Source organism: Cryptotermes secundus, unplaced genomic scaffold (genome assembly GCF_002891405.2).
Source record: "Cryptotermes secundus unplaced genomic scaffold, Csec_1.0 scaffold19, whole genome shotgun sequence".
Taxonomy (NCBI): Eukaryota; Metazoa; Arthropoda; class Insecta; order Blattodea; family Kalotermitidae; genus Cryptotermes; species Cryptotermes secundus.
In genome coordinates this window covers 802,123-829,977 of record NW_019729897.1, presented here as the reverse complement: position 1 = coordinate 829,977, position 27,855 = coordinate 802,123, and the positions used below count along the sequence as shown (strand labels likewise).

Below are 27,855 nucleotides of genomic sequence, written 5' to 3'. Positions count from 1 at the left end.
CAAGTGATGAACAGTAATATGGTTCAATTACCGTGGACCAACTTCAGAAAGTGTCGCATAATTTATTCATGCGATGCGAAGCATGTTTGCAAGCAGAAGGGGGTCACTTTCAGCACCTGTTATAAAGCACGGTAAGTTTGTGTTATCTTTTTACAGTATTCTTATAAATGTGTGCATGTACAGAAACTGATGTAAGGGTATCAGCGACACGACTGCACTCTCGCTAGCGGGGAGGGGCACAGTAGTCGCGGAGAAACGTTCCATCCGCTCTACGCTGCTGCCCCGGTTTCCTCGATCTTTGAACACCCTGTATTACTAATTATGAATATATTTTTTTAAATGAAGTGTGAATTCGAATATTTCGAATATAAGCCGCACCCCAGTTTTCCTCTTGAATTTTTGGCAAAAAATGTGCGGCCTATACATGCGTAAATACGGTATATCTTACTTTAAAATGGCGCATCAGTCTGATATTATCTCTCTAAATAAGTACAGTCTTAGATATCTAGTGCAGTTTGAGCAGGCGTATTGAAAGATTCTTTTAGGATAATTAGTTGTTAAACTTTTCACAGGTGGATAGAATGTTCTTCTGTACTAACGCTACAAATCTGTATGGGTGGTTACGTAACAGTTATTTTTCCGGAGTACGGTCGCTAACTCCATGCCCAACCCCCAGCATGGAGGACCAGGGCCCCTGGCCCCTACCTTTTGACCTCTCTGAGGCAAATATCAACATATATTGTTTACGCAAATTAAACATTTGCCCCTACTAAAGTTTATATGCCTACAAGAACAGTCTATGCCCAGCAGTGATGGTAGGTAGGAGTGGTAGGGGCAAATGTTTAATTTGCGTAAACAATATATGTTGATATTTGCCCGTAGTACAGGTGTGTTGTATTGGAAGGTCTGTTGCTGTAAACATTCTCTGTCAGACAAGTGTCTAACACACTCTTACGTCGATATATTTTATACTCTGTGTTTGAGTGTCAGATGTACTACTTGTGGTAAAAATTAAGAACCTTCGTATGGGCTCGCCGTGGTGGTGTGTCTTTTGTCTTTCACTTTCTGAACCTCTCTCCGGATTTTCGTGCACTTTTGTGTGTGGAAGTTTTGAGCCCCTCGAGAATATGATAATGAAATAAAAACTTGGTCGTAAACGGCCAGTTAGGGCTTGTACAATACTTGTAGTCCTTAATAAAGTTTCATTACGTATGTTCTTGAAAAGGAAAATTAATTGCAAGGACAAGGAAAAAAACGTTGATTAGCTTTTTGCAGTCTCACGTGCAACATTATGTTCTATAAAATTCATTAAAAGATGTTCACTTCCAAAGTTTAAACGTCCAACACTACATGTTTCGACCAATGTTGGTCATCATCAGATGTTAAAATTATTGGACGAGGAAACTGCTGTCTTTTTGTTCTTTATGTTAATACAGGGTTATTCATAAGTCCGTGAAACATTTTGAAAATTTACAATAAATAAACTATGTAACGGATACCAAATTTTGTTACACTGAAATAGAAATAAACTCGCCAAGTTTTTTTTTACATAGTTCACAGACGCTGAATATGCCCACCTTTGCTGATACGGCAGACATCTATGCGATAATCCATTTCGTCCCACACTCGTGTCAGCATATCACGGTTGATCAGAGCTACAGCAGCGTTGATACGGTTGCGAAGATCCCTGAGGTTAGCAGGCAATGGAGTCTTTAAAGAAAAAACTTCGAGAGATTAATTTTCTATCGGCGTAAGACTTACTGGTACCATGATCCGATGCATAGTTTATTTGTTGTGAATTTTTAAAACGTTTCACTGACTTATGAATAAGCCTGTATATAAGTCCTCTCAATGCGCATATGTGTTTGGTTTGGTGGGTTATGTTCTCCCTTATTGTATTTTGTCCTCCGTGTCTTGTTCTCGAAGAAAAAAAATGTTTGCAAGTTCCCGGCCAGGGACGAAGACGCGATGTTGTGGTACCGGGCGATGGCTGTTCTGGTCTGTCGCACACTTCGATGAATATGACGCATTGTTTGGGATTTGGTTGCAGGGGAGAACAAAAATACCTCGATAAAAACCTGCCCTACTACCATTTTGCCCGACAAAATTCCGCCTGGACTGCTATGGGGTCTAGGACTCCGCAAAGATAATTCGGCGTTCAGTCGTCTGAGCTGCAGCGCGGCCATATTGTTACGAAATACAGATCTGACTTACCGTTTTGCTTCGATGCCGTCTATCTGCAACGTCTGTTACTGTTCACGCGTCGTTTTCTTTATTGACACAACATGTTTCGGCCTAACCGGCCATCTACAGGTGTACAGGAACCTACTCTTTAACTCTAGAGCTGTTTTCTCTCTCTTGTGTGGTGGTCCATTATTTATCGTCCTTCAATATTGCAACACTCTTCCATTCACCACTCAATTTTTAGTTTAACATTATACACCTCGACACTACATGTTTCGGCCCCAAACGACCATCTTCAGGTGTCTTGATATGTTACAAATATTTTATTAAATTATGTTAAAACTGCTACACTGTGTTAGTCCGTGTCAAAATCACACGCTGTAGTTCTCTTTTCAAGGTAAAAACAAGATACATGTAAAATCTGTTAAAATTTCTATTAAACCCACTTTATTTTGGTGCATTCTGTTTCACCTCACACGGTGTTATCCATTGTTCATAAATGTATGTCTGTCCCAGGTGTTTTGTTTCAGCAGCTTGCCCTTCACGTTCATAGCCTACTTTTCAGTTATGTCTGCAATCTGTAATTTATAAGATCCCTAGATTAATGTTGTTTCCTATTTGTTTGGTATTATTATTATTATTATTATTATTATTATTATTATTATTATTATTTTTATTACTTTAAAGGATTTTATCTGGTTTTACCTTAAAAAGAGTACTACAGCGTGTAATTTTAACAGTAACTAAGACAGTGTAGCAGTTTTAACACAGCTTAATAAAATATTTGTAACATATCAAGACACCTGAAGATGACCGTTTGGGGCCGAAACATGTAGTGTCGAGGTGTATAATGTTAAACTAAAAATTGAGTGGTGAATGGAAGAGTGTTGCAATATTGAAGGATGATAAATAATGGATGTTAAGTTGAACAATTGCAACGGGATGCTGAAATACAGAATTATGTGGTTGCCTTGGATTACTTCTGGTTATGTGGTTTAACCATCTGTTTTATTTATGTGTGCTTGAGCTGCACGTGTTTGCCTTATGGTTTGGTTTGTTGGCTGTGGCCGTCTTGAATATTCTTGCTGGGGCTTGCCTACCACCACATTAAACACTCCCTCCCCAGCTAGAACATTTGTCCTTATGCTTAACTAATTAAGCACTACGCCATGAAGACATATAGGGGAGTGGATGTATAGAGCCACATATTCTTCACCTTCGCACTAATTGAAGTTGAGTGGTCAGCTTCACACCCCGGCCGCTTTACCTCCTAATCCATTGTATAGGAAGCTGGGTGAACCCCAGAGGCGGTCTGGACGACGTGGGGACGAGAGAAATTTTGTCCCTACCAACCCGTAACCATTCTGGATACGGACTGCGCTATCCCGGCTCCCCGTTTTAGGGAAAGTAGCTATTGAAACGCAAGCAACACCCAGTTTCGAAAATTAGGCTGCAGAAGGAGAACAGCGGAAATCTTTGGTCCGAATTGACTATCAGTATCCAGTTGGTGTAATTTGTTCACCCCTGCGGTCTGTATTATTTTACAGTGACGCGACTTGTTCATACACACGCAAGCACACACGAGACCTGTTTGCATTATCAGCCTGACTGGGATAGGATGTCAAATCGTGGGTAAATTTAGAGCGACAACTCTGGAGTAAGATAACCGTGTCTGTTAAGCTGTGAAGCAGAGGTATTCCTAAATTTGTGTTATAGTTATTCTTCCCCCCCCCCAAAACAAAAGAAAGTCGCAGAGGGTGAAATCACATAAAAGGTAAAGTTATCTCTGTGCTTAAATAATTAAGCACTACGCCATGAAAGTGTATGAGGGAGTGGAGGTGCTCGTACAGAAGACCATCCGTCAGAATAACGAAGGATCTGTTGGAATTAAACAGAGACCAATTAAGATGGATGTTAGGACTGTTCACAGGACACTGCCACCTAAAAGGGCACCTTCTCAAACTGGGATCCCACTTGTGAAAGGTGCCTGAAAGAAGACGAATCAGCCACACATATTCTATGTGATTGTGAGACTATGGCTCATTTAAGATTTCGTCACCTGAGCCGGTTTTTTATGGAACCAAATAACTGCTATGACGCCCCGTAAATAAAGTCCTGCAGTTCATTCAAAGGGTAGGATTAATAAGGGGTTAATTAAAAAGGAAGCACAATAGATCACTGTCGCGGTGCAGCGGCCGGATTGTGGCCCACACCTCATACCTACATATATACTCGTATAGAGCCACATTANAATAGATCACTGTAGGTCGCGGTGCAGCGGCCGGATTGTGGCCCACCCCTCATACATACATACATACGTATATACATACACGTATATATCCACATTTNGAGCCACATTATCTTGACCTCGGCACTAGCTGGAGGTTATTGGTCAGCTTCACGCCCCGTTCGCTTTATCCCCGGGGAAAGAACCCCCGGTACCCATTGGATAGGAGGTTGGATGGACTCCAGAGCCGGTCTGGACGACGTGGGGAAGAGAAAATTCTTGACTCTACTGGGACTCGAACTCCGAACCCTCGGTCGTCCAGCCCGTAGCCAGTCGCTATACCGACTGAGTTATCCCGGCTCCTGAAATTGCATAAACCGAATATAATCTTCCTCTCTCCTCTCGCCTCCCACCTCCGCAAATTCTCACACACCAATCTACTCCCTCTTCTCCCCGCCTTCCCCAATTGGTCAGTGAGAAATTCACATTAAAGCGAGCGCTATTAGTTGAAATCGGTCGATAGCAATGAAATCGCAGTTTTTGAACTCGCTCCTGGCCATGAATCCTAGCCATTATAAGAACTTCCGAGTAGAGAACAAGGAGCCTGGTCTCCTTTTGAATATTCCAGGCCCACAGCTCTGTGTTTTAATGTTTCATGAGGTAGTGTAAGTTTATAACCCAGTATTCAAATTCAGTTGAGCACATGGACTGGCGTGTGAGAGTTATACGCAGATTTATCACAAAATCGAATCCTAGTCGATCGATGTTTTGTTACTTGAAACTATAAAAATGTTAGTTAAGTTATAAGTTGATACGTTTACTAAACGCTTCCCTTCATTTGGACTTGTAACCCGGATTGTGTAAACAAATTAGAACACTGCTGTTATAATTAATACATTAAAATGTTCGCTGGTGTAATGTGCAAAAAGCAATTTTGTTCTTTTTTTGTATCACCATCTCTCCAGTCGTAACTTAAGTGCTGCATACATTATTAAAATCAAACAATATTTTAAATCGGTGTACAGAAAGAACCTATATAGAAAACCGAGATTAACGGCCGTGGGGATCCGTTGCGCTGTCCACGCGCCACCCTCTATCTGCAAAATTTGGCACTAACTTCGCCGACAAGCAGCGGTCGCTCGGTCGGCATAGTTCGCTTGCGGACTCCAGGCCACGGTGTTTACAGAAAGAATAAATGATTAAGAGAGGTTATATTCCCAAAACATTTGTTGATTATGAACTTCGAAGCAGAATAAACTACAGGTCGAGAGGACTAATAGTAAATTTTAATCTTTGAGTTGTGTAGCAAATTTTAAACTTTCAGCTTCACGTTCTAAATTCCGTAAATACTATGTGGTGAAGTGAGACGTGTTAACCCAGTGAATAAAGTTCTAACGATAAATGTCGTTGTCTCTACTGTTAATATTACGTAACATTGGTGAACTAGTTCTCTGAGCCAGTGATGAAGTAAGCATGAAAACGACAGAATACGATAAATGAATCGCTCCTTTCTGTACAGAATCAGCAGTAAAGGATCGGTTATCCCAATTCTGGTTGGCTGGCTCCAGAATATAATCAGGAGATTTCAGGAAACTCCCGGTAACTCTTCCATGTTAAATGGATGTGTGACGTCATTATATTATATTTCAGCATCCCGTTGCATTAAGGCACTATCCTTATTATCAAAGTATCGGCCAATAATGCAACAATATAAAAGACATTAGGAATATGTTTCACACTAAAAATGTGTTTTAATACTTTTTGATGTTAAAATAATCACTTTTAATGTATAAAATATACATTTAGTGTCCTATTGACATGTAATGATTTTAACATCAAATAGTATTAAAATACATTTTTAGTGTGAAACATATTCCTAATGTTTTTTATATTGTTGCATTATTGGCCGATACTTTGATAATAAGGATAGTGACGTCATTAGTTATGGCTTGGATGAAAATGAATTGTCAGTAATGTAATTTAATGGAGGGACTTGGGTCATATCTGCTAGTTTCGATTGTCAGAGATACTGCGCAGTGGATTTGCCCGGACAAAAGAACACGCGCCACTTTAATTCGTAATGTTTGCTGTCGTTAATAGTATGCTAATTTTGACGCTCCAAGACCAGTTGAAATGGCGACTGAGTGCGCGAACTATGATCTACAAACATCCCCATAAATGACAGCGCCATCAAACTTCTGTTATGCAAGTGTGTGTCTGCACGTGTTGTTACGGAAGTATCTTTGATGCTAGGGCCACTTGCGGGCAGTGTTGCCAGATCTTCTAATGTACGAGTACATGTTGCCTTTACCTTCAGTGTCGACCCTGAAGAAGGAAGTAGCACGTGCGTCCGAGCGGTCTGCAGCATTTGAGGTTCTCACAGCGGTAACTATGAAGAATGATGTCTCCAGGGCTGACACCGTATAATCCTGTGAAAGTCAATCGATGTTTCGGAAGACCATATCGCCTCCATCTACAGGGTTGAAATGGAAGCTAAGCAAGGGACCAAGAACCAGGTTCCAAACCCAGCTTCATGCTAATTTGTTGCTAGGCTTACTCTTCGGCCCCGAAGATGGAGGCGGTATATTCCTCCGAAAACTCTGCAGGCTTTCACAGGACTACATAGCGTTATAGGGGGCATGTGGTGGCATAGTTGGTTGAGACAATATGCTACGAGCTGGAAGGTTGCGGTGTCGAATCCCGATGATGTCATTGGATTTTTCAATTGACCTAATCCTTTTCAGCAGCACTATGGGCCTGGGATCGACTCAGCCTCTAACAGAAATGAGTACAAGGAATCTTTCTGAGGCGTGAAGGGCGGACGGCGTGTAAGGATGACAAACTCACCACCATCTATAAGCCAATTGTGTAGAAAATGAGAGCCCCGACGTCTCACAACCATATGTGCCTCCACGCCCTGTTACAGGGATAGCTTTACCTTATTTTTTCTGGTAGAACTCTTCCTTGGCAACACCGCTTGCATCCACACGGTGCAAGCACTCAATGGCTGAAGTAACCTCAACAGTTAACCACAGTGAAGGCCTAAAATCAGAAGTGTCTTCGTGAACATGATATTGCTGCATCTGCTGTCAGGTAGAAATGTGGCCTTCTAAAGGGGTCTCAAACCTCGTTACATAAGAGAAGGGATTTGGAGTACCAGACACACTGCAGAAGTAAGCACTTTGCAAGTTGTACTCGTTGTATGCTAGTTAGCAAAAAATCGATTTAATGTTCATGAGATCAGCTAATTAACACCGATTTCAATTAATAGCACTTGTATTAAGGCGATCTGCTTACCAACGAATGGAGAGAGTTGAAAAGAAAGGGGAATACATAATTATTTTTGGTTTGCGATGTAGGAATGCAAAGGGGAGAAAAGAAAGTTCTGTTCGATTTATGTAATTTTACCCTGTTCTACTTCGGGGGTGGGGCGGTGGGGGGGACCACAGCTATAGCATAAATCGAGGAATACCTGTACTGTTCATCTGACTTTTATCTTGATGGTGAAGAGTTTTCCCACTCGCCCCTTTCAGGTTCGCCTCTGGTTTCATGTCTTACTGAGGTGTAAGTAATATTACATGCATTCTTAAAACGCGATAATGTGAGCACACCATTTTCACTCTAACTGCTGGAGCCATTTTGCGGATCTTGACATGTCGGATTGTTGCTGATCGGCCTAGACCCGGTTACATATTCTCACGTCCAGTTTATTGGGTAGTTGGTAGATACAAGGGGCGGCATCAGCCCCATCCCAACAATAAGTCTCCCAACGATGTGCGAGTACATTCGGTCTAGAAAACCGAGATTAACGGCAGTGGGGATCCGTTGCGCTGACCACGTGACACCCTCTATCCGCAAAAGTTGCCACTAACTTCGCCGACAAGCGGCGGTCGCTCAGTCGGTATAGTTCGCTTACGGAATACAGACAACGGAGTTTGTTGTTTTTTTTTTTATGTACGAGTACATATCCCCAGGTCGCTGCAAGTTGGTGGTTTGTTCTACAGAGGGTCAGAGAGTCGTGCCAATACTTGTACGGTTTCTTAAATTGCCAGAAAAGGATCTTATAAGTACGCAGACCTGCAGTTCAAGAAATAAGAACACACGGAGAATGCTAGGATAGCGGTCACACTCTAGACTCGTATTTGGAAGGTGATCGGCTCGAATCTCGGCTGGAACATCGTCTATCTCGGCTGAATCTTGTTCTGATTTTACTGTGTTCCTGTCTCAACTGCGGACCACTACATGGGCGGTCGGCGCACACGCGAACCACTCGGCTGTCTTAACATTCCACTTAACGGTAAAGGACCGCGTCTTTTCTGCGAATATTAGAACAATTACAGTTAAGGTAACAATAAACCATGTTCTCCCTCCGATGATTTAGGGTATTTTTTTTTAAATGATGCGTTAAAAATTTTTAAGAGTATCTTGTTTATCACATACAATACTATATGTACACCGCGGTACAGGTAAAGCTGCCCTGTAAGAGGCCGTGGAGGCCCATAGGGTTGTGAGACGTCGAGACTCCCACATTTTCTAGACAGTGGATTCACAGATGGCGGTCAAGTTGTCATCCTTATGCATCCTTATGCGCCGGCCGTCTTTTACTCCCAGGATGATCCCTGGTGCTCATTTCTGTTAGAGGCTGAGTCGACCCCAGCGCCATAGTGCGGCCGGAAGCAGTAGATAAAATGAAAAATTTAATGAAATCGGGAATCGAAACCGAAACCTTCCCTCTTGTAGTATAATGCCTCAACCAACTACGCTACCGCGTGCCCCATAATGCTACGGACCATCTGGTGGACCGTCGCGGACCACAGTTGGAGAAAGAATGAGCATAGCGTCAAGAGGCCAGCGTATGTGTACGGGGTCCGTGAGGGCGTTTCGATGAAATCTCGTGTTGGAAACTCTCATACTTTCGGACCACTTCAGCCAGTCAGGTTGCCTCTTTGTTTGATATGTCATTTAAAAATTGTTTCGTGAAATTGCAAACAGATACTGAAGAAGAAAATGTATAATATTCGATAGCGTGAATATGCCTTGCGTGAGAAACTGAATAAGACACACGTTTATGCGAGTCGCCTAATTTGAATATGGACGTCGTGCAGTGAGTCAAGAAACCCGAACGAGTTTACGAATTTAAGTAGGGACTTTGATAAATTTTATGTCCGCAATAAATGTTAATAATATTTGCGTTAGTTTAGAATCAAACCTTTTTTTTGCTATGCAGAATCTTGTAATATATTCCACGAGAAATATTATACAAATTACCGAGTAAAATATTTTGTGTTGTATGTGCTTGCATTCGATTTTAGAACTCCGAAATGATAGTTTAAAGAACATTCATTCACAATAACCCTGTGGTTCGTTAGCCACATATTTTTAATTCCTGTTGTGGGACAACATGAGACAGTCATACAGATTACGGTTAAGAGAACTGTACTTTGTCATACGAGTATTAACAGTTTGTCCTTGAGGCAATATTTTAATTCATTGAACTTGACACTTACTTACTCATTCACTCGTGGAGCTGAACCCTTCTGGAGGAGCCGCCAATTCTGCAGCTACTCAAGAATTTCCCAGCATTTTATAGAACCCGAAGGTTCATTACCGTTCTGTATTTCAGCATCCCGTTGCAATTGTTCAACTTAACGTCTATTATTTATCGTCCGTCACTATTGCAACGGTAAATAATGGACGTTAAGTTCATTACTGTGTTCACAAGAGCCCTCCACTTGTCCCTATCCAGAGCCAGATCAATCCAATCCATAACATCCCATCCTGTCTCTCTAAGATCCATTTTAATATTGTCCACCCGCCAACGCCTTGGTGTTCCCAGTGGTCTCTTTCCTTCTATCTTTCCCACAAATATCCTATATGTATTCCTCGTCTCCCCCATTCTTGCTAAATTCCCTACCCACCTCATCCTCCTTGACTTGATCATTCTAATTATACTTGGAGAAGAGTACAAGTTATGAAGCTCCTCATTATGCAGTTTTTCCAACCTCCTGTCACCTCATACCTCTTCGGTCCAAATATTCTACTCAGCACCCTGTTCTCAAATACCCTCAGTCTATGTTCCTTAATGTCAGAGACCAAATTTCACACCCATACGGAACCACAGGCAAAATTATAGTTTTGTATACTCTAATTGTTTTTAAGATACGTCTGTGGAAAATTAAAATATGGTTACATAGGGTTTTTGTTTGGCCGTTCCATAGCTAAAGCGGTTAGTCGCTGGCTTCCCACCGCGGCGGCCCGGGTTCGATCCAGGGTCTGGTGAAGTGGGATTTGTGGTGGACAAAGTGGCACTGGGGCAGGTTTTCTCCGAGTACTTCGGTTTCCTCTGCAAATCTTCATTTCACCAATTGCTCCACAATCACCCTCACCTATCATCTGGGGCTGGTACAATAGGCCAGAAATGGCCGCAGTGCAAGGGACTTAGTCCCACCCCACTAGCAATAAAAAAAATAGGGTTTTTGTTCGTAAAGTTACCCACACAAGGTATGACGTACCTTGGTTTGTAGAGCAGATGGACTTCAGCGGCGTTTCAGATGAACCCCTTGCCTCCATCTTCAGATTAGAAGACATTGGAAATGGGAAAATGGAGGCAGTAGTTCCTCCGAATCGGTACCCATCTACCAAGCTACACGATGTCAGATCCCAAAAGAGTGTAATCTTGTCACCACTATAAGAATAAAGCGAATATTTTGTTCTGTTGAAAGACAGACGAAATTGGGACTAGAGAAAATTGTTGCACTAAAAATTTGTGGAAACGTACTTGTCTGGCGATAAGGCAGTTAATGATTTAGTGTCAGGAAAATTAGTGGAAAATTACTGGAGGGAGGTTCGCCTATAGAAAGATAAACCGTAATACAAGTATAAGCCGAAGGTGCAGTACCGCTTATAACGGAGCCTGCCATTGGACACATTCAAACTTCCTGTTTTCCCTCAAATCCTTTTCATCATCATCTCATCTCAGTCTGACAAGATGAAGCTTTCTAAAATGTTTACACAAAAGTTCTGTATGTATTTCTTATTTCTTCCATCCGAGTTAGTAGCCTAGCCTATGTGACCTTTATTTTATTACACTTCCAATGTTAATTACCTGTTTTGATCACAGAGGCCCTTATCCTTTTACAGACTAATTTTCACCCTGACTGACAAGTTCCATACAGTACCAGATCCTGTTTTCAAATATTTGCATAGTTTTACAAGATGTAATATAATAGTCGCCGGTTACGGTAGCCGAGCGTTCTAAGGCATACACTGTCTTCGCTCGCTCGGGAGCCGGGATCGTGGATTCGAATCCCATTCAGGACATTAATGTTTGGTGTTTGTGTGTGTATGTGCGTTTTTCTGAGTTTATGTACAGGTAGAGACCTTGCGACGAGCTGTCCTACCAAATGTCTAAGATCTAGTAAACCGAAGTGAAACGGAGAATTTCATGGAGGTAGGCCAAGGCCCAAATTGGGGCTGTAGCGCCAAATGAAAGAAAAAATATATATATAATAGTCGGGAAATTATCCTGCATGCTCACTGACAGGCTTTTGTTTCGGTGGTGGACCTAGTGGTTTCCTTAGTATCGAGGCGTAGCAACCTCGACAAATTCATTGCAGTCATATGACTCCAAGACGTGCTAAGTAAATTGTTTGTTGCTGTGTATGAAATGACTCATTACTGTGTACTTAGTAATGAGCCTTTTAATTTCACGCAGGAGCTCGGAAATAAACGGCATTAGCCGGAGTCGTTAAAAACGCATGAAATGGAAAAGTCGTGTATGATGTCTGCAGGTGGAACCGTAAGGATTTGTTGGTGATAATGTTATCTAATTGCACTTAGTCGTCCTGTCTTAAGAACGTTAAATATATTGGCGCATTATTTTGTGCATCTTTTGCAGGCTTAGTACTATTAGACTCTGGATTAATGGCTTATAAATATTGACGTAAGTGACTTATCAGTTCATATGGATTAAATCTTCCAGCAACTGTTCTCCCCTGTTTTGTATGACGGTGACCGAATTCGTGGATCTCGGTTCTTATCGCTGTATGAAGAAGAATTAACGGGCCAGACACTGATAAAGCCACTTATCGAAATATTATTTAATAACAATCTAAGCTCTCTAAACAACTTACTAAGCCCTTAATTAAAAACTGAGGATAGATATGGAATTGGCGGCATCTCCTATATTACGAATTTAGTCTAATTATGTAGGATTTGAGGTTATCACAGTGGTGGTTATAGTATTCTGGGATATAACGCAGTTTAGGGCGTTGAAGTCAACCGACGTTTCAGAGGAACATATCGTCTACATATTAAGGGTTGAATAAGTCGAACAAGATACCAGTGTGAAAGTAGGTGGCAATTACTGGCCTTGCCACCTACTTTCAGGCTGGTATCTTGCTCGGGTTATTCGACCCTGAATATGGAGATGCTATGTTCCTCCGAAATGTCAGTTGACTTTCGACGGGCTACACTGGGTTATATTCCAGAAGATGAAAAAGAAAGTAAGCGGATCACAAATGGAAGTAAAACAGCTGTAATGGACGTAATAGCTCTTCTACTAGTATCCCTAGGTAGCAGCACAGTCCAGCTTCATGACAGTCTAGGTAGCAGACGCGCATGCGCATGACTACGGCTGGTTGCCGTAGTCAAAATGGCGACCGTCCTTGAAGAGTGTAACACCGAAGAGCACCTTTCTGTTGTGCGTTTCTTGTGGGCAGAAGGACTCAATGCAGAAGATATTCATAAAGAAATTTTTCTGTTTATGATGGGAAGTGTTTGTCGCGTAAAGCTGTTCATAAGTGGGTCGAGAAACGAGGCAGACGTTTCGCTGATGACGAAGAGGTTGAAACGGAGGCGCGGAAGTGGCTAAGGCAACAATCAAAAGACTTCTATGCTGTGGGTTTCGACGCATTGGTAGAGCGGTGGGACAGGTGTATCAATGTTGGTGGAGGATATATCGAGAAATAACTTTTTTCCAGGTTCGAATGTCACATTTTTTTGCGTTTTATATCCATTTGTGACCTATATGCTGACTCTTTTTCGTAGTCTAATTATTTCGACTTGTTTATGTTTATCGTGCTTATTTTCCTGTGGGAGCATGCAGAAAACTTGGGTACTTGTCGCAAGTGTTCCTGAGAGCCCATTATCTTGGAAATGCCAAGTGACAGTACTTTAAAATAGATTGGTTTCTTTAACCGAATTGTGTTTTATTAGATATTACATTTAAAACCCTTAATAAAATGTGCCTTCCAAAACTATTTCCAAATTGTTCGATAAGGACCACAGCTCTCCTCCTCCTCCGCCTCCTTTTCTTCTTCTACTACCACCTTGACGGATTAGAGACTCTGACCTCTTATGTCAGAATTAATCTGGAGCTATGTATTTTGTAGACAGTTGGTAGGACGCCCTGGACTGGTTATAAGCCCTGCCACAAGGCCGCTACCTAGACAAGACAACAGACACAGAATAAACATAGACGTTAATACCTACAGTGGAATTCGAACCCTCGATCCCTTGTTCGAGCGGGCTAAGACATTTTGTGCCTTAGATCGCGCGGCCGCTGTGACTGGCAACCTTACTCGTAGGAATTGTATATATGTTAGAGCGAATGGAGCAGAGTCCTTAAGAAGCTAATACTCATTCAGTTGCTCAAAACTTGCGAAACTAATACTCATTCAGTTGCTCAAAACTTGCCCACTTTTCATGCGCGGGACCCTTAAGGTTTATTGCCGTGTCAACAAAAGCCCACTCTACGAAGCCCAATAATATTTTGAAACATCCATGTTTCTTACGTACAGCTGTTGATGCCCCGCCTGTCTCCAGAGCTACTGGAATGCTCCTTATCGTCTGTCTGCAACGCTGTTTTCTCCATTCGCCATCTGAGGACGCGCTGTGGCCTGATGGAAAGGATACTGCTGCGCGTTATAAATTATGTATTACGAAATATATTGATTAGGTTGAAAGAAATTTCAAAATCTGTGGATGCATAATTTATACTGTTTTGTTGTAAATGAAGATTGTCAGTCATTACACCAGAATTCCCAGAAAGTACGGGCACATGTGCAGTGATAATACATATACAGGTTCGGTTACTCGTGCCCTAAGTGGCTCTCCTAGTGGACTGAACTGGGTACTTGCGAAAGGAAACCTGTTCATTGACTGAAGCATTGACATGTTCCCATTTCCAACTAACCGAGTGACAGTGAATAGCCAGCAGGCTGCAACTCTTGCAATACGAATACTACGTATGTAGGTATATCAGAATCTGTCTCAGCACTCTGGACGATACACGAAAAAGTTCCGTTGGCTTCTTAAAAAACTCATAAAATCATTCAAACTAAACCAAATCAAAATGGCTGGACAGAACTGATTGTAGGTATACCACACCGGCTTCTGGTCCACACAGATAAAGTGTTTTAGGTTTTAGTCCTTACATTTGAACTGACTGACAAAGACGAAATTTCCCGAATGGGTGAGAGTCTTACGTGGACAAGTGACGGGAGTGAGGGTACCTCTAAGCTAATGATAAAGATCAAAATAAGAATAATAATGGTGATGATACTACTACTACTACTACTACTACTACTGCTACTACTACTACTACTACTACTACTACTACTGCTACTACTACTACTACCACTACCACCACCACCACCACCACCACCCCAATAATAATTTTTTTATTGCTAGTGAGGTGGGACTAAGTCTCTTGGACTGCGGCCACTTCTGGCCTATTGTACCAGCCCCAGATGATAGGTGAGGGTGATTGTGGAGCAATTGGTGGAATGAAGGTTGGCAGGGGAAACCGAAATACTCGGAGAAAACCTGCCCCAGCGCCACTTTGTCCACCCCAAATCCCGGACCGCCACGGTGGAAAGCCAGCGGCTAATCGCTTGAGCTATGGCGCGGCCTAATAATAATAATAATAATAATAATAATAATAATAATAATAATAATAATCATCATCATCATCAACGGCAAAATTTTCCACCACGGTGTCCCGGTTTCGATCCAAGTTCAAGTGATAAGGGATTGGTGGTGGACACAGTGGAACTGGGGCAGGTTTACTCCAAGTATTTCGGTCTCCCATTCCAATCCGCATTACGCCAGCTGCTCCACATTCATTAATCATCCTATTATCCAGTTTTCTGTAGGCTCAATACTGACAGTTTCGCTAAGTAATCAACTCAAGACATTCATATTGTTCGCAACACGTTTATCATTGTATGTGTCGCATGGGTTTAGGAGATTTTTCAAGTGACAGCTCTAGCCAGACACTTAGATGTAAATTACCAAAATTTAATTATCACAGTTATGCAACAAAGGTCTGGAATAGCTCGATCAGCATAGTGACTAGGTTAAGGACGTGAGGACCGGGTTTTGATTTCCGCCATGGATAGAGACCGGCTCTGCCGGGCTGATCTTTCTCCGGACATAAAGCTGCCAGACAGTGAAGCTTACAACTCAGTTCTGCCACATGCTGGGGATAAGAACGCGGCTTAACACCACCCTCGTACATTTCCTCATGGCGCGGTGCTTAATTAAGAGCAAGGACAACTTTGTTTTTATGTAACACAGATCGTGAATGTAAAATAATACCGTCCATAATTTTGGAGGGGCTAATTGTGTTACTGAGACAAATACATATATTGTGACCGTCCGACCAGTCCGGTGAGTCAGTCGAGAGAGAGAGAGAGAGAGCGAGAGAGAGAAAGTGTGTGTGTGTGTGTGTGTGTGTGTGGGGGAGTGACCAGTAGCAGTCAGAACCTTCTTCTTGTTGAACAGGTGGTTCCATTTCAAACACGTGAAATTGTTGGAAAGAACAGAAGTATGGTCATGAAACTAGCGAGACTCGAAACCATGATTGTGCTGTCGAGGGCCAGCAGCAATTTACCCAACAGACAGGCAGTCAGGAGTCGGAGGCCGGAGTAGCCGGTTACAAGTCTAGAGTCTTGAGTTGCATTATTAGACGCCGCTACCCAGCAACAACTGGTGAAGACCTAGAAGAATTGCAGCAGAGAATTTTAGAGTGTGTAGATTAGTGAAAGTGTTGAAATTATTTGTAGTTACAAGTTAGAAGCGTTCAGTACACCCAATTATTAACGCAAAGCCCCTGTCTGGTCACTAACATATGACAGTGTGAAGCTCGGCAAGGTTTTCGAACTTTTATAACGGTTTTATTAATTTTTAATTACGTACGTATTATTGTATTGTAGCATCCTGTTGCACTCTTCTATATTTATTATAAATATTATTTTACAGTCTTATGTACAACTATTTATTAAGTTAAAAGTTCAAATTTTTTTAAGTTTTAATTTTAAAAGTTGAAGGTCACGACATGTTTCGGCCAATATAGTTGTCATCAGGTGTCTGTCTAATTGGGAAACTGCTGCTTTCAGTTCTTGCTGCTGTTGCATGTGTAGGTCCCTCTGATGTGCACGTGTGTTGTAGTTAGAGCGTCGTGCTTCTTCGTGACCTTAAAATTTTAAATTTTAGACTTTTAAGTTAATAAATAGTTGCACATAAGACTGTAAAATAAGATTTATAATAAATATAGAAGAGTGCAACAGGATGCTACAATACAATAACAGTTTAAGAAACAAACAAACGTACATACGCTATGCTCAGTTTACAGGATAATAGCAGAATGGTTGAAAATTTCCATTACGACAGAGTTACGTAACTACAGACGTTCAAATTATTGAGTGTTTCTGAAGTCCAGTGCCATTTGTGAATGTGGGGTGTGGACCGAGTCCGAACATTGGCGAGCAGCGGAATATAGACTTAACAAAGTTGTCACCTGGCGTTCGATATGAGAAATACCTTCTTTCGGTTTAGGGCTGGGCCTTGGGGATCGTTAGCTGTGTGACGTGTATGGTCCGTAATAAAGAATGTAAAAGGTAAAGTTGCTCCTGTGCTTTAACTAATTATGCACTATGCCATGAAGGCGTATGGGGGAGTGCATGTGTAGAATGTGGTTTCCATAAAATGAAGAAAAATATTTCCCTAGTTGAAATTTATCTTTGTTTATTGTACAGACATTGAACTCTGTCTCATGAATAGGCCTATGTTAAAGTCATGTCCGTGACATGTTTACGGACATAGGCAGACCGCTGATGGCACTTCATCATTTATGAAAGATAATATGTTGAAGCCGCATAAAGTGAGATCGTTTTTGAACCAATCGATTGATCACTGAGAATGCGAATTCGAGTCCCTCGCACAGAATGGACATGTTTTGGCGCTTTCTGTGCTCTAAGTATGGACTGATCCCTCATATGAGGAATGCTGCCGAATCTACAGATCGCTTGAAGTAAAGAACTCTAAACCTTTAATGATATATACGGCAAAGGAAAATTGGCTAAGATCTTGCTATTTCTCTGCTTTAGAAGGATTAATTTTGAATATTCAGCATTATGTCTGAGACCGGTAAATATCAGTGTGAACGCGTAATCCATCCAACATCTCGCCGTATTCATTTTAAAATACGTATTATTTCTGCGTCTTATCTTTCGTGGTGAGTGTGTGAAAAGATGTAAGTTCTTAATTTACTTGTTACTTAATTGCTGATATAATTCCTATTGCAGTAACAAGTCTCTTCCTAATTTATGATTAGCATTTCCCATTTTCACAAGGTTTAAATTTGCTTTAGGGGCACGCCGTAGCGTAGTTGGTTGATGCACTATGCTACAAGCAGGAAGGTCGCGGGATCGAATCCCGATGAGGTCGATATTTTCAATTTACCTAATCCTTCCAGCCGCATTATGACCCTGGGGTCGACTCAGCCTCTAACAGGAATGAGCACCAGGAATATTCCTGGGGGTAAAGGGCGGCCGGCGCGTAAGGTTGACAACCTTACCGCCATCTGTGAGCCGATTGTCTATAAAATGTTGGATCCTCAACATCTCACAACCCTATGGGCCTTCACGGCCTGTTACAGGGATACTTCTACTTTTTTTTTTAATGCCTTTCCATGCTTAGCATGGTTGAAAATTGTTAATAAAGAAAAATAAATTTCTATAGAATTTAGTCTAGTGGGTTTCTCTTGTGGTGTCTGAGACATCCAGGAATTCGAGTTACAGTTTTTGAGAGATGTTTTGAGATTCTGCGAGACACGTATCCTTCTTATGATGATGAAATTTTGGAGGCCGGCCAATTTTGAGATATATTCATTAACAGAGTTCGAAGCAGAATCCATAAAGCCTTCTATCTTACTGCGTAGATTTACAGTACTACTGGTCTAAGCCTATTACTTATTATTGATAAATTATTTTATTCGTTTTTTTAAAGAAAATTTATGACGTGCAAGCTCTAAGATAAATTTATTGTACGTAAACTTAAGGTCTGCCGTGTTTATATTGACTTACTAGTAGTACTTCTGAGTACTGTGCAGGTATGTTTATGGTCTGTTTTCATGCGAAATTTCGTATTCCTGGTTCTACAGATTCAAGTTATTGCCAGCAAACGGTAAGTATAGAGAACTTTCCGACGACCGCCATGTTATCTTTTTAAATTCAATAAATTACCTGAACACAAGATGCACGATTTTTACAAGATTTCCTACCTTACGTCATATCAATATTCTGTATTGATGTCTGCTACATGTTAACCTCGGAAGAATATAAAGCATCCTTCCTCAGGGTTGAACAGTGAGCTGTGCAAGAAATCGGCAGAGTTCTGCCAGCTTTATGTTGGTTTCTTGCTTGGCTTATCATTCAACATGTAGATGGAGACAGTATGTTCCACCGAAACGTCCGTTAACTTTCACCGAACTACACGGCGTTATATCTGAGAAGGTGGAAATCTTCATATCCTCCGCGCTCAGAACCCAATTTCCATACTCATTACATTCTTCGACTGCCTCTGTGTTCTAGTGGTCAGAGTTCCTGGCTACAGATCCAGAGGTCCCGGGTTCGACTCCCGGCACTACCAGATTTTCTGAGAAGTATTGGGTCTGGAACGGGGTTCACTCAGCCTCGTGAAAATAATTGAGGAGCTACTTGAATGAAAAAGTAGCTGCTCCGGTCTAGAAAACCAAGATTAACGCCCGTGGGGATTCTTTGCCCTGACCACGCGACAGCCTCTATCCGCTAAAGTTGGCACTAACTTCGCCAACAAGCGGTGGTCGCTCGGTCGGTATAGTTCCCTTGCGGACTGAAACCACGGAGTTTTTGTTTGTTTTTTTTTTGTACATTCTTCTTCGAAAGGCTTTGTAGCTGTAAAGATTTCTTTGTAAGCGCCCTTTTTCCCCGTTTATTGACGGTTCTGTTGAAGTCGGGAGGTTACGACACGCGTAGCTGAAGTCCCTAAAGTCCACTTTGGATGAGACAATGTTTACGATCGAGGCATGTTGTATGCTGTGGATGTTCTAGTCTCAGGTCAGTGCCGGTACATTGGGCAGCAAGGGGGTAGTAGGTTTGTCATGCTATTCTCCAGGACGTTTCGTGAAAGCAGGATAACACGAAACCTCCGTTCTTCTGCACTACTCTTCACTCTGTAGTTCCGCCGCGAATTAATGACCCCTCATATCAGAGCTTTCCGCCTCGAAACAGCATTGGTCGAGAGTTGCGTATTTTCTGCGCTTTGCAGGTGAATTACGTGGCGAATATTTTTGCTCCTAGATGTCCTTGACTGTCCTCTGATCGCTGCCAGTTTGCGATTGCACGCTTCGACCTTTGGAGATAAAAAATGAAGATCTGACAACAACACTGCAGTATTTCGCCAGAGCTTGTACTTGCTGGGCTAGGGGGTCCTGAAACCGCGGCGCGACTATAGATTTATTAGCCCCTGTTTACACGAACATTTTAACACGACCTAAATTTCGGAGTTCACTCAGAATGAGTTTCAGTGCGGAGCCTTCGAAAAGTTGATAGACAATATCTTTGTCAAGAAATTCGAGTAGACCCAAAGGCAAGCCCAAGTATCCGTGAAAGGAACTCACTGGCAGATCTAAACAAAGAACCCCAACCTCCTATCAACTTTAAAGTAGCAACTGGCTACAGGCTGAAAGACCGAGGGGTAGGAATTCGAGTCCCTGTAGGGTCAAGAATTTTCACTTCTCCATATCGTTCTGACCGGCTCTGTGTTTCACCCAACCTCCAAATATACAATGGGTACCCGGGGCTCTTTTCCCGGTGGTAAAGCGACCGGGACATGAAGCCGACCACTCACCTCCAACTAGTGCCGAGGTCACGAAAATGTGGATCTATATATCCACCCCCCATACGCCTTCATGGCATAGTGCTTAATTAGTTAAGCACAGGGATAATTTTACCTTATCTCTACCAAGAAAGCATACCGACTGCATCCTGTCTGTGAAACGATTTGAGTGGAATCTGACGTTGGATTTTATTAAAATTCGAACGAGAACTAAAGACTTAAATCCATTTGACCTGTAAGGGATCTCGCCTTACAGACCTACGTGAAAATTGTTTTTCTTCGCATTAAGTGCATATCTAATGGAAGACACAGAATGACTAAGAATGCACTGCGGCGAGCAATTGCCGAAGGACCTCTAATAGTTAAAAAATCATGAGCTTTAAATAGACCATGTAAAAGTGTTATGCGGCTGCTTTCAGATCGACCAGTTGCTTGAGAGGCATTCTGAATCAACGGTAACGAATGTTTAACGTCTGTATACAGAATTCTTCATATTTGGCAGCTTAAAAACGACCTTATTTCATTTATTTCTGAATAGGTCATAGTTGAAATGATGTAAGTTCTTAGTATATTTCTCTTTCTTTAAAATTCTGTATCACCTGAAAACATGCTGTCATAATCCGCTGATCTAATTTCTTTGAATGCCTTCATTATCTGGTAACTAGCGTCTTTACCAGAAGAAATAGCTTTCTTTCATTTACTTGATGACAGTTGCATGTTACCCAAACGAATTCTTAGGTCATATGTCAGTGTTTTCCGTCTTGTATGATGGCCGTTTGCAATTTGACGACTAGAACGCCAGTGACAGTAACTGGATCAAATGGACATCTGAGCATCTGATATCCTGTTCGGCTAGATAATCGCCATGAAATGTGAGTTTCAAGAAAAATGATGGTAGTTTAGTTTCAAGACCCTGCATTCTCATAAAGGCTAAAGGTAAAAAAAGGTAACAGGCCGTGAATGCGCATACAATTGTGAGACATTGAGGCTCCCACATTTTCTCTAGACAGTCGGCTCACAGGTGGCGGAGAGGTTGTCAGACTTACGCGCCGGCCGCACTTTACCCCCCAACAAAATTCCTGGTACTCATTTCTGTTAGAGGCTGAGTCAACCCCAGGGCCATAGTGGAAGAATTAGATAACTTGAAAAATTCAGTGACCTCATCGGGATTCGAACCTGTGACATTCCTCCTCCTAGCATAGTGCCTCAACCATCTACGTTGCCGCGTGCCCTCTCGTAAAGAGTAGAAAGGAAAAGAAAAAAGGAAGAAGAAACCACGGAACTCAGATTAGTCGCTTCCGGCAAGGCTTCGAATCGGTATCTCCGGCACAGGAGCATTGGTTTTACGCCGGGGAATTGTTGCTAACAATTGTATGCGAACATGTGATAAAAACCAAGATAAAATTAAGATATGGAATCACTGTCTAAGTATATCCAATTAATTTTCTAATTCTGATTAAGGCAGGGGGCACGCGTTAGCGTAGTTGCTACAAGCCGGAAAGTCGCGGGTTCAAGTCCCGATGAGGTTATTGAATGTTTTTCAGTTGACCTAATCCTTCCAGCCGCACTATGGTCCTGGGGTCGACTCAGCCTCTAACAGAAATGAGTACCAGGAACTAATTAAATAATTTTCCTGGGGAGTAAAGAGCGGCCGGCGCGTAGGGCTGACGTAGATTGTAATTTTAATACATAAAATATATCGACAATGTGACCGCTATAAAACTGCGATAAAAGTATTTTACCTTAAGAATTTCCGCAGTAATAATGTTGGTGAGGGAAGAAAGTCATTCTGTCTCCATAATCCTCGTTGGATAAAAAGGGATCACGGTAACAAGTTCCGATCCGAAGCGCGCAGAAAGAATTTGTTCACAACTGTCTAAATAGCCAACTGATAGAAGAACTGATTACCGAACTGGCATCTGCCTATTCAAGTGCGTATATCATTGCACGTATTGAGAACATTATGCTCTTGCTGCCATGTGAAATAGTTGCAAATTCCTTTGTGTTCGTACATGAATGTGAAGCTGCCTTTGGTACAAATGAAACCCGTCGATACGTGTTACTGTAACGTTGTCTCGAGATAATAGGCTGTTACAGCTAACCTTGTTGTCGTTTTATGTTCTTTTCATGTATCGAGACTTAACATAACTATGCTGAATAACGAGTTTGTGACACGGGCGAGTCTATTATTAGACTCCGACGGTGTTGCCGCAGTTAATCTTCTCCGTTCTTCATCTTATTGGGCGTAATCTGCGTTACTATGAAGGTAGTGGAGGGGGCACGCTGTAGCTTAGTTGGTTGAGGCACTGTGCTGCAAGCCGGAAGGTCGCGGGTTCGAGTCCTGATGACGTGGATTTATTTTTTTCAATTGACATAATCGTTCTAGCCGCACTATGGCCCTGGAGTCGACTCAGCCTCTAACAGAAATGAGTACCAGGAATCTTCCTGGGGGTGGGGGGAAAGGGCGGCTGGCGCTTAAGACTGACAATCTTACCGCCATCTGTGAGTCTACTGTGTAGGGAAAATGTGGGTGCCTCGACGTCTCACAACCCTATGGGTCTTCACGCCCTGTGACTTTTTTACCTTTTACAACAGACTGATATGATAACTGAAACTCGTTTGAAATTTATCATTTGTGTTGCAGATCGTACGGGATGCGGAGAGGTTGGCTATGCGCATGAACCACCGTGGCGCCTGCGCTTGTGACAACGACACTGGAGATGGTGCAGGGGTGCTTACCGCAATCCCGCATACTTTTTATGCCCAAGAGCTTAGGTAAGTCTCAAGTTTAAAAGTGTGTCAGGCGAGTAGAGGTCTGTAGGCACACATTGGGGTTCTTTAAAATGTCCCGATTCGCCAAAAGGGGCAATTTAAGGAGCACAAAGAAAGAAATTTCTTTAAGGAACGTGCCTGATCTTGTCGTCATGGAAACTCTGTGTCTGCTTATGTTGGAGTTGGGTAAGATGTCGATCCTGGTCTGCTGTCCATGAACGGCGAACCAATTTTGAGTGACTCGCCAATGCATAGGACAATAATAATAACTTCACCTTGCTCGTTACTTACGGAATCCATGGTTTTGTATTTAAAATATGTTCAGGGAAGTTATAGACTGCACCTCACACGTGTCTTTAGGCAGTACAAGTTAAACGCGCAAAAAAAATCGTCCGAATTATCGCGAATTCCTAATTAGTGAAGGTTTCATTATATATATACACGTACCTATTTTATATATGATTTTGTAATTATACACATCGTTTGGCGTAATATGCATCTCTTGTATCTTCCGAAGACCGCTTCTGTGGTCTAGTGGTCAGAGTTTCTGGCTACAGATCCAGAGGTCCCGGGTTCGACTCCCGGCACTACCAGATATTCTGAGAAATAGTTGGTCTGGGACGGGGTCCACTCAGGATAATTTAGTAGCTATTTGAAGGAAATACCGGCTCCGGTCTAGAAAGCCGAAATTAACGGCCGTGGGGATTCGTTGCGCTGACCACGCGACACTATCTATCCCCTAAAGTTGGCAGTAACTTCGCCGACAAGCGGCGGGCGCTCGGTCGGTATAGTTCGCTTGCGGAATAAAACCACGGTCTTTGTTTGTTTTCCACTATTAGCTTGTCGAGAACATCCCTGCGCCATGGAGGTAATTAGTTTATTTTTGTTATGATTTTATATAATTGTATGGGTGCACGCGTTAGCGTAGTTGGTTGAGGCACTATGCTACAAACCGGAAGGTCTCGTGATCGAATTCCGATGAGGTGGATATTTTCAATTTACCTAAGCCTTCCAGCCTCACTATGGACCTGGGGTCGATTCAACCTCTAACAGAAATGAGTACCAGGAATATTCTTGGGGGTAAAGGGCGGCCGACGCGTAGGTCTGACAACCTTACCGCCATCTGTGAGCTGATTGTCTGGAAAATGTGGGAACCTCAACATCTCACAACCCTATGGGCCTCCAAGGCCTGTTACAGGGATACCTTTACGTTTTTATATAATTGTATAGCAGTACATGCCCAGTCTCTGCCTGCTGACTGGCTATTATGACAGACTTTTCGTGGTTCTCCTTAGCCTCGGCAAATGCCGGAATAATCCCTCGTTTGTGCCATTGCCACTACGTAATCTCTTCCAATTCGTTCAGTCATTCTACCATCCGACACTGTATTGTCTCGAAACTTAAAGCGTCGTTAAATAACACATAGGAAGTACCCTCCCAGTTTCCCTTTTCCCGACTGGAACACATTGTGATATCCATTGCCGATTTTCCACGTTATCAAGTTGTGAGACATTGCTCTTTGAACTGCAGGAAGCAAACACGCAGGCCGCACTACGAACAGTTCCTTGCCTATCTTCACCAAAGATAAAGAATGAACAAATAAAACAGCAAGGTTTGTAAGTGACGAGGTCGCAGCAGTTATGAGAACAACAAAGTACAATATACGCGTACAGTGCTCTTTGCCTTCGCGCTAACGAGCACGTTAAACTATGTTCTTGTACTTTGTATCTTAATGTGACTTTGTAGGCCTGTATTTAATACGAGTGACGGCACTAACTGAAGGTCGTTTCTGTGTTCTTGCGTCGTTTTTTTATTCATAATTCCCGTAACTTCATTTCTTTGTAGTTGCTTTCGTCACGTGGTGTCGATCCTAGAGTTTTGACAGCGTTCAGCTATGGTACTTCACGGGAAGATATCATGACAGTGATAATGAACTTGGAATGCTCTCTCCGTGACCGGAACCAGTGAATCTCCCTTCGAGTTCTTGCTTTATTGACGGCTAACTGGTGACGTGTAATGATATAGAGATAGATGATTAATGGAGTTTAGCATCTCTGATGCTTCAACTGATTAAAATGTACAGGACTATATTCGGTGTCCTGGTTTCGATTCCTGGCGCTACCAGGTTTTCTGAGAAGTAGTAGGTCTGGACCGGGGTCTATTCAGCCTCGTGAGGGTAATTGAGGAGCTATTTCAAGAAAATAGCGGCTTCAGTCTAGAAAACTGAGATTCACGGCCGTGGGGATCCGTTGCGCTGACCACGCGAGATCCTCTAACTGCTAAAGTTGGCAGAACTTCGCCGACAAGCGGCGGTCGCTCGGTCGGTATAGTTCGCATGCGTACTACAAGCAACGGAGTTTGATTTTTGTCTCTTCGTAATTGGCTGAGACTGTGCTACAAGCTGGAAAGTCGTGGTTTCGATTCCCGATGAGGTCATTGGATTCTTCAGTTGACCTAATCCTTCCAGCCGCACTGTAGCCATGGAGTCGACTCATCTTGTGAAGCCCTAGCAGAGCTATTCTGAACAACGGTTGAACGTACCCCCAGATGCTGCATTGTGAAACAAAGGTTCTGAAGGACCTAACAAGTTTTGACAATGCAAAATTTGTGCGCTTTGCAACGATGCGAGGGTGAAAACGGAAATGTCTACACCAAGCCCCAACCTTGCACGGAATATCCCATCATCCAACAAGCAGAGTTGTATATAGTTTTCACTGTCATTTGTTGGATCTGAAGTCCTCACCACGATGGCTATGAAGAGTACGGCCTTCTGAGCTTAATGCCGTGTTGTTGAGAGGTGTCCGACGTTTCACATAAATATGTCACACCTATGTTCAATCTTGAAGAGTAAGCCAAGCAAGAAACCGGCGAAAGGAAGCCGCAAACTGAGCTATTTCCAAACTACATCGTGTTACAACCCAGAAGATCGTTTTGTTATTTTCGTTTCATTTCGTGTTTGACTAACATGACAGTAACACACCCTTTGCATTAAAATTGAATCTACATTTGTAGGCTTTCCCGTTATTTTCGCTAATAATTTCATGACGCAGAACATATAAGTAAAGTAAAATTTTTTAATGAAAAACTCCGTGGCCTGTAGTTCGCGAGCGAACTATACCGACCGAGCGACCGCCGCTTGCCGGCGAAGTTAGTGCCAACTTTTGCGGATAGAGGGTGTCACATAGTCAGTGCATCGGATCCCCACGGCCGTTGATATCGGTTTTATAGACCGGAGCAGCTATTTCCTTGAAATAGCTCCTCAGTTATCCTCATGAGGCTGAGTGAACTCCGTTCCAGACCCACTACTTCTCAGAAAATTTGGTAGCGCCGGGAGTTGAACCCGGGACCTCTGGATCTGTATTCAGGAACTTTGACCACTAGACCACAGAGGCGATCAAAAATTTTCATAGCTTAATAGTATTAGATTCTTGTTTCTACCCGAGAAGAGACGATTAAAGTACGAGTGACATATGTTGTAGTTCGATAACATTTCTGGAATTATGTATTCTTAAACCTTTGTTCCGAAATTTGAATGGCACTTACATTGGAGGTACAGGACGGCTTTGAAAGACTTCAGCCATCCGTCCAGAAGTTCTCAGCTGTTCGACCCAGACCTCACGTAACCGAAGCAGGATCGACGTGTATGCTGTACAGTGACACGAGCCATAATGCTATCAGATGTTCCCCAGCTTTAGTTCTGATACTTCGATGATTATTGGAAGCCGAAAGATCATTCAGACCTTTTTGCTGTGGCTGCATATCCAAACGGCTTTTGTGTAACAGAAGCTGCACTATACCGATAACTTGCACGCCATGTTAACGAACTGCGTCTGCGATGCGATTAGAGGAAAATACAAAGGGCTAGTGAAATTTTAAATACTTGTATTTTAATGGATTATAAAAATGTAAAATAAACAATTACACTTACGGGTAAAAANTACTTGTATTTTAATGGATTATAAAAATGTAAAATAAACAATTACATTTACGAGTAAAATACAGGGTGAATCGTATAGAACCGGCCCGATGAATTTGCTAATAATTCCGCAGGTGATGCATATAACCGCTCACAATTACGACATAATAATCCGTTGGCCGTGCTGATCCGGCAAGTGGCAGCCCTTATGATGCAAGGTCAAGGACAATGCCGAAACGTGTCTCTACAGTGGGCAGGCGACAGTCATGGAGTACACTATTGAACAGCGAGTGTTTCTAATGCCTACTTGAAAACGGCGGACACTTTCAACATCTGCTCTGATCACGGCACACAATCCAAGATAAGATATGTCAATTACTTTAATATCTGTATGGTATATTTTATATTACAGCTCATTTCGTCGGGTCGGTTCTATATGAATCACCCTGTATTTTGGGCGTGTTTTAAGTAGAGTATGGAATTATGAAGAAAGCAGTCTACCACATCTACACGGTGCCACATCCCAGAAGACTGCTTTCTTCATAGTCACCGCCGTGAAAACCTCAAATCTTACATAATATGGAATTAATTTGAC

The 27,855-nt window shown here is 42.3% G+C and overlaps 1 protein-coding gene across 2 annotated transcripts in view; it reads left to right on the top strand.

The window, feature by feature from the left end:
- Nucleotides 1–27,855, top strand: part of LOC111865708 (glutamate synthase [NADH], amyloplastic) — a 141,191-nt gene that overhangs the window by 24,820 nt on the left and 88,516 nt on the right. For both annotated transcript variants that reach the window (XM_023853939.2, XM_023853938.2), the window contains exon 3: nt 23,217–23,347. In XM_023853939.2, coding sequence (XP_023709707.1) covers nt 23,217–23,347 — 131 coding nt within the window. The remainder of the gene's footprint in view (nt 1–23,216; nt 23,348–27,855) is intronic.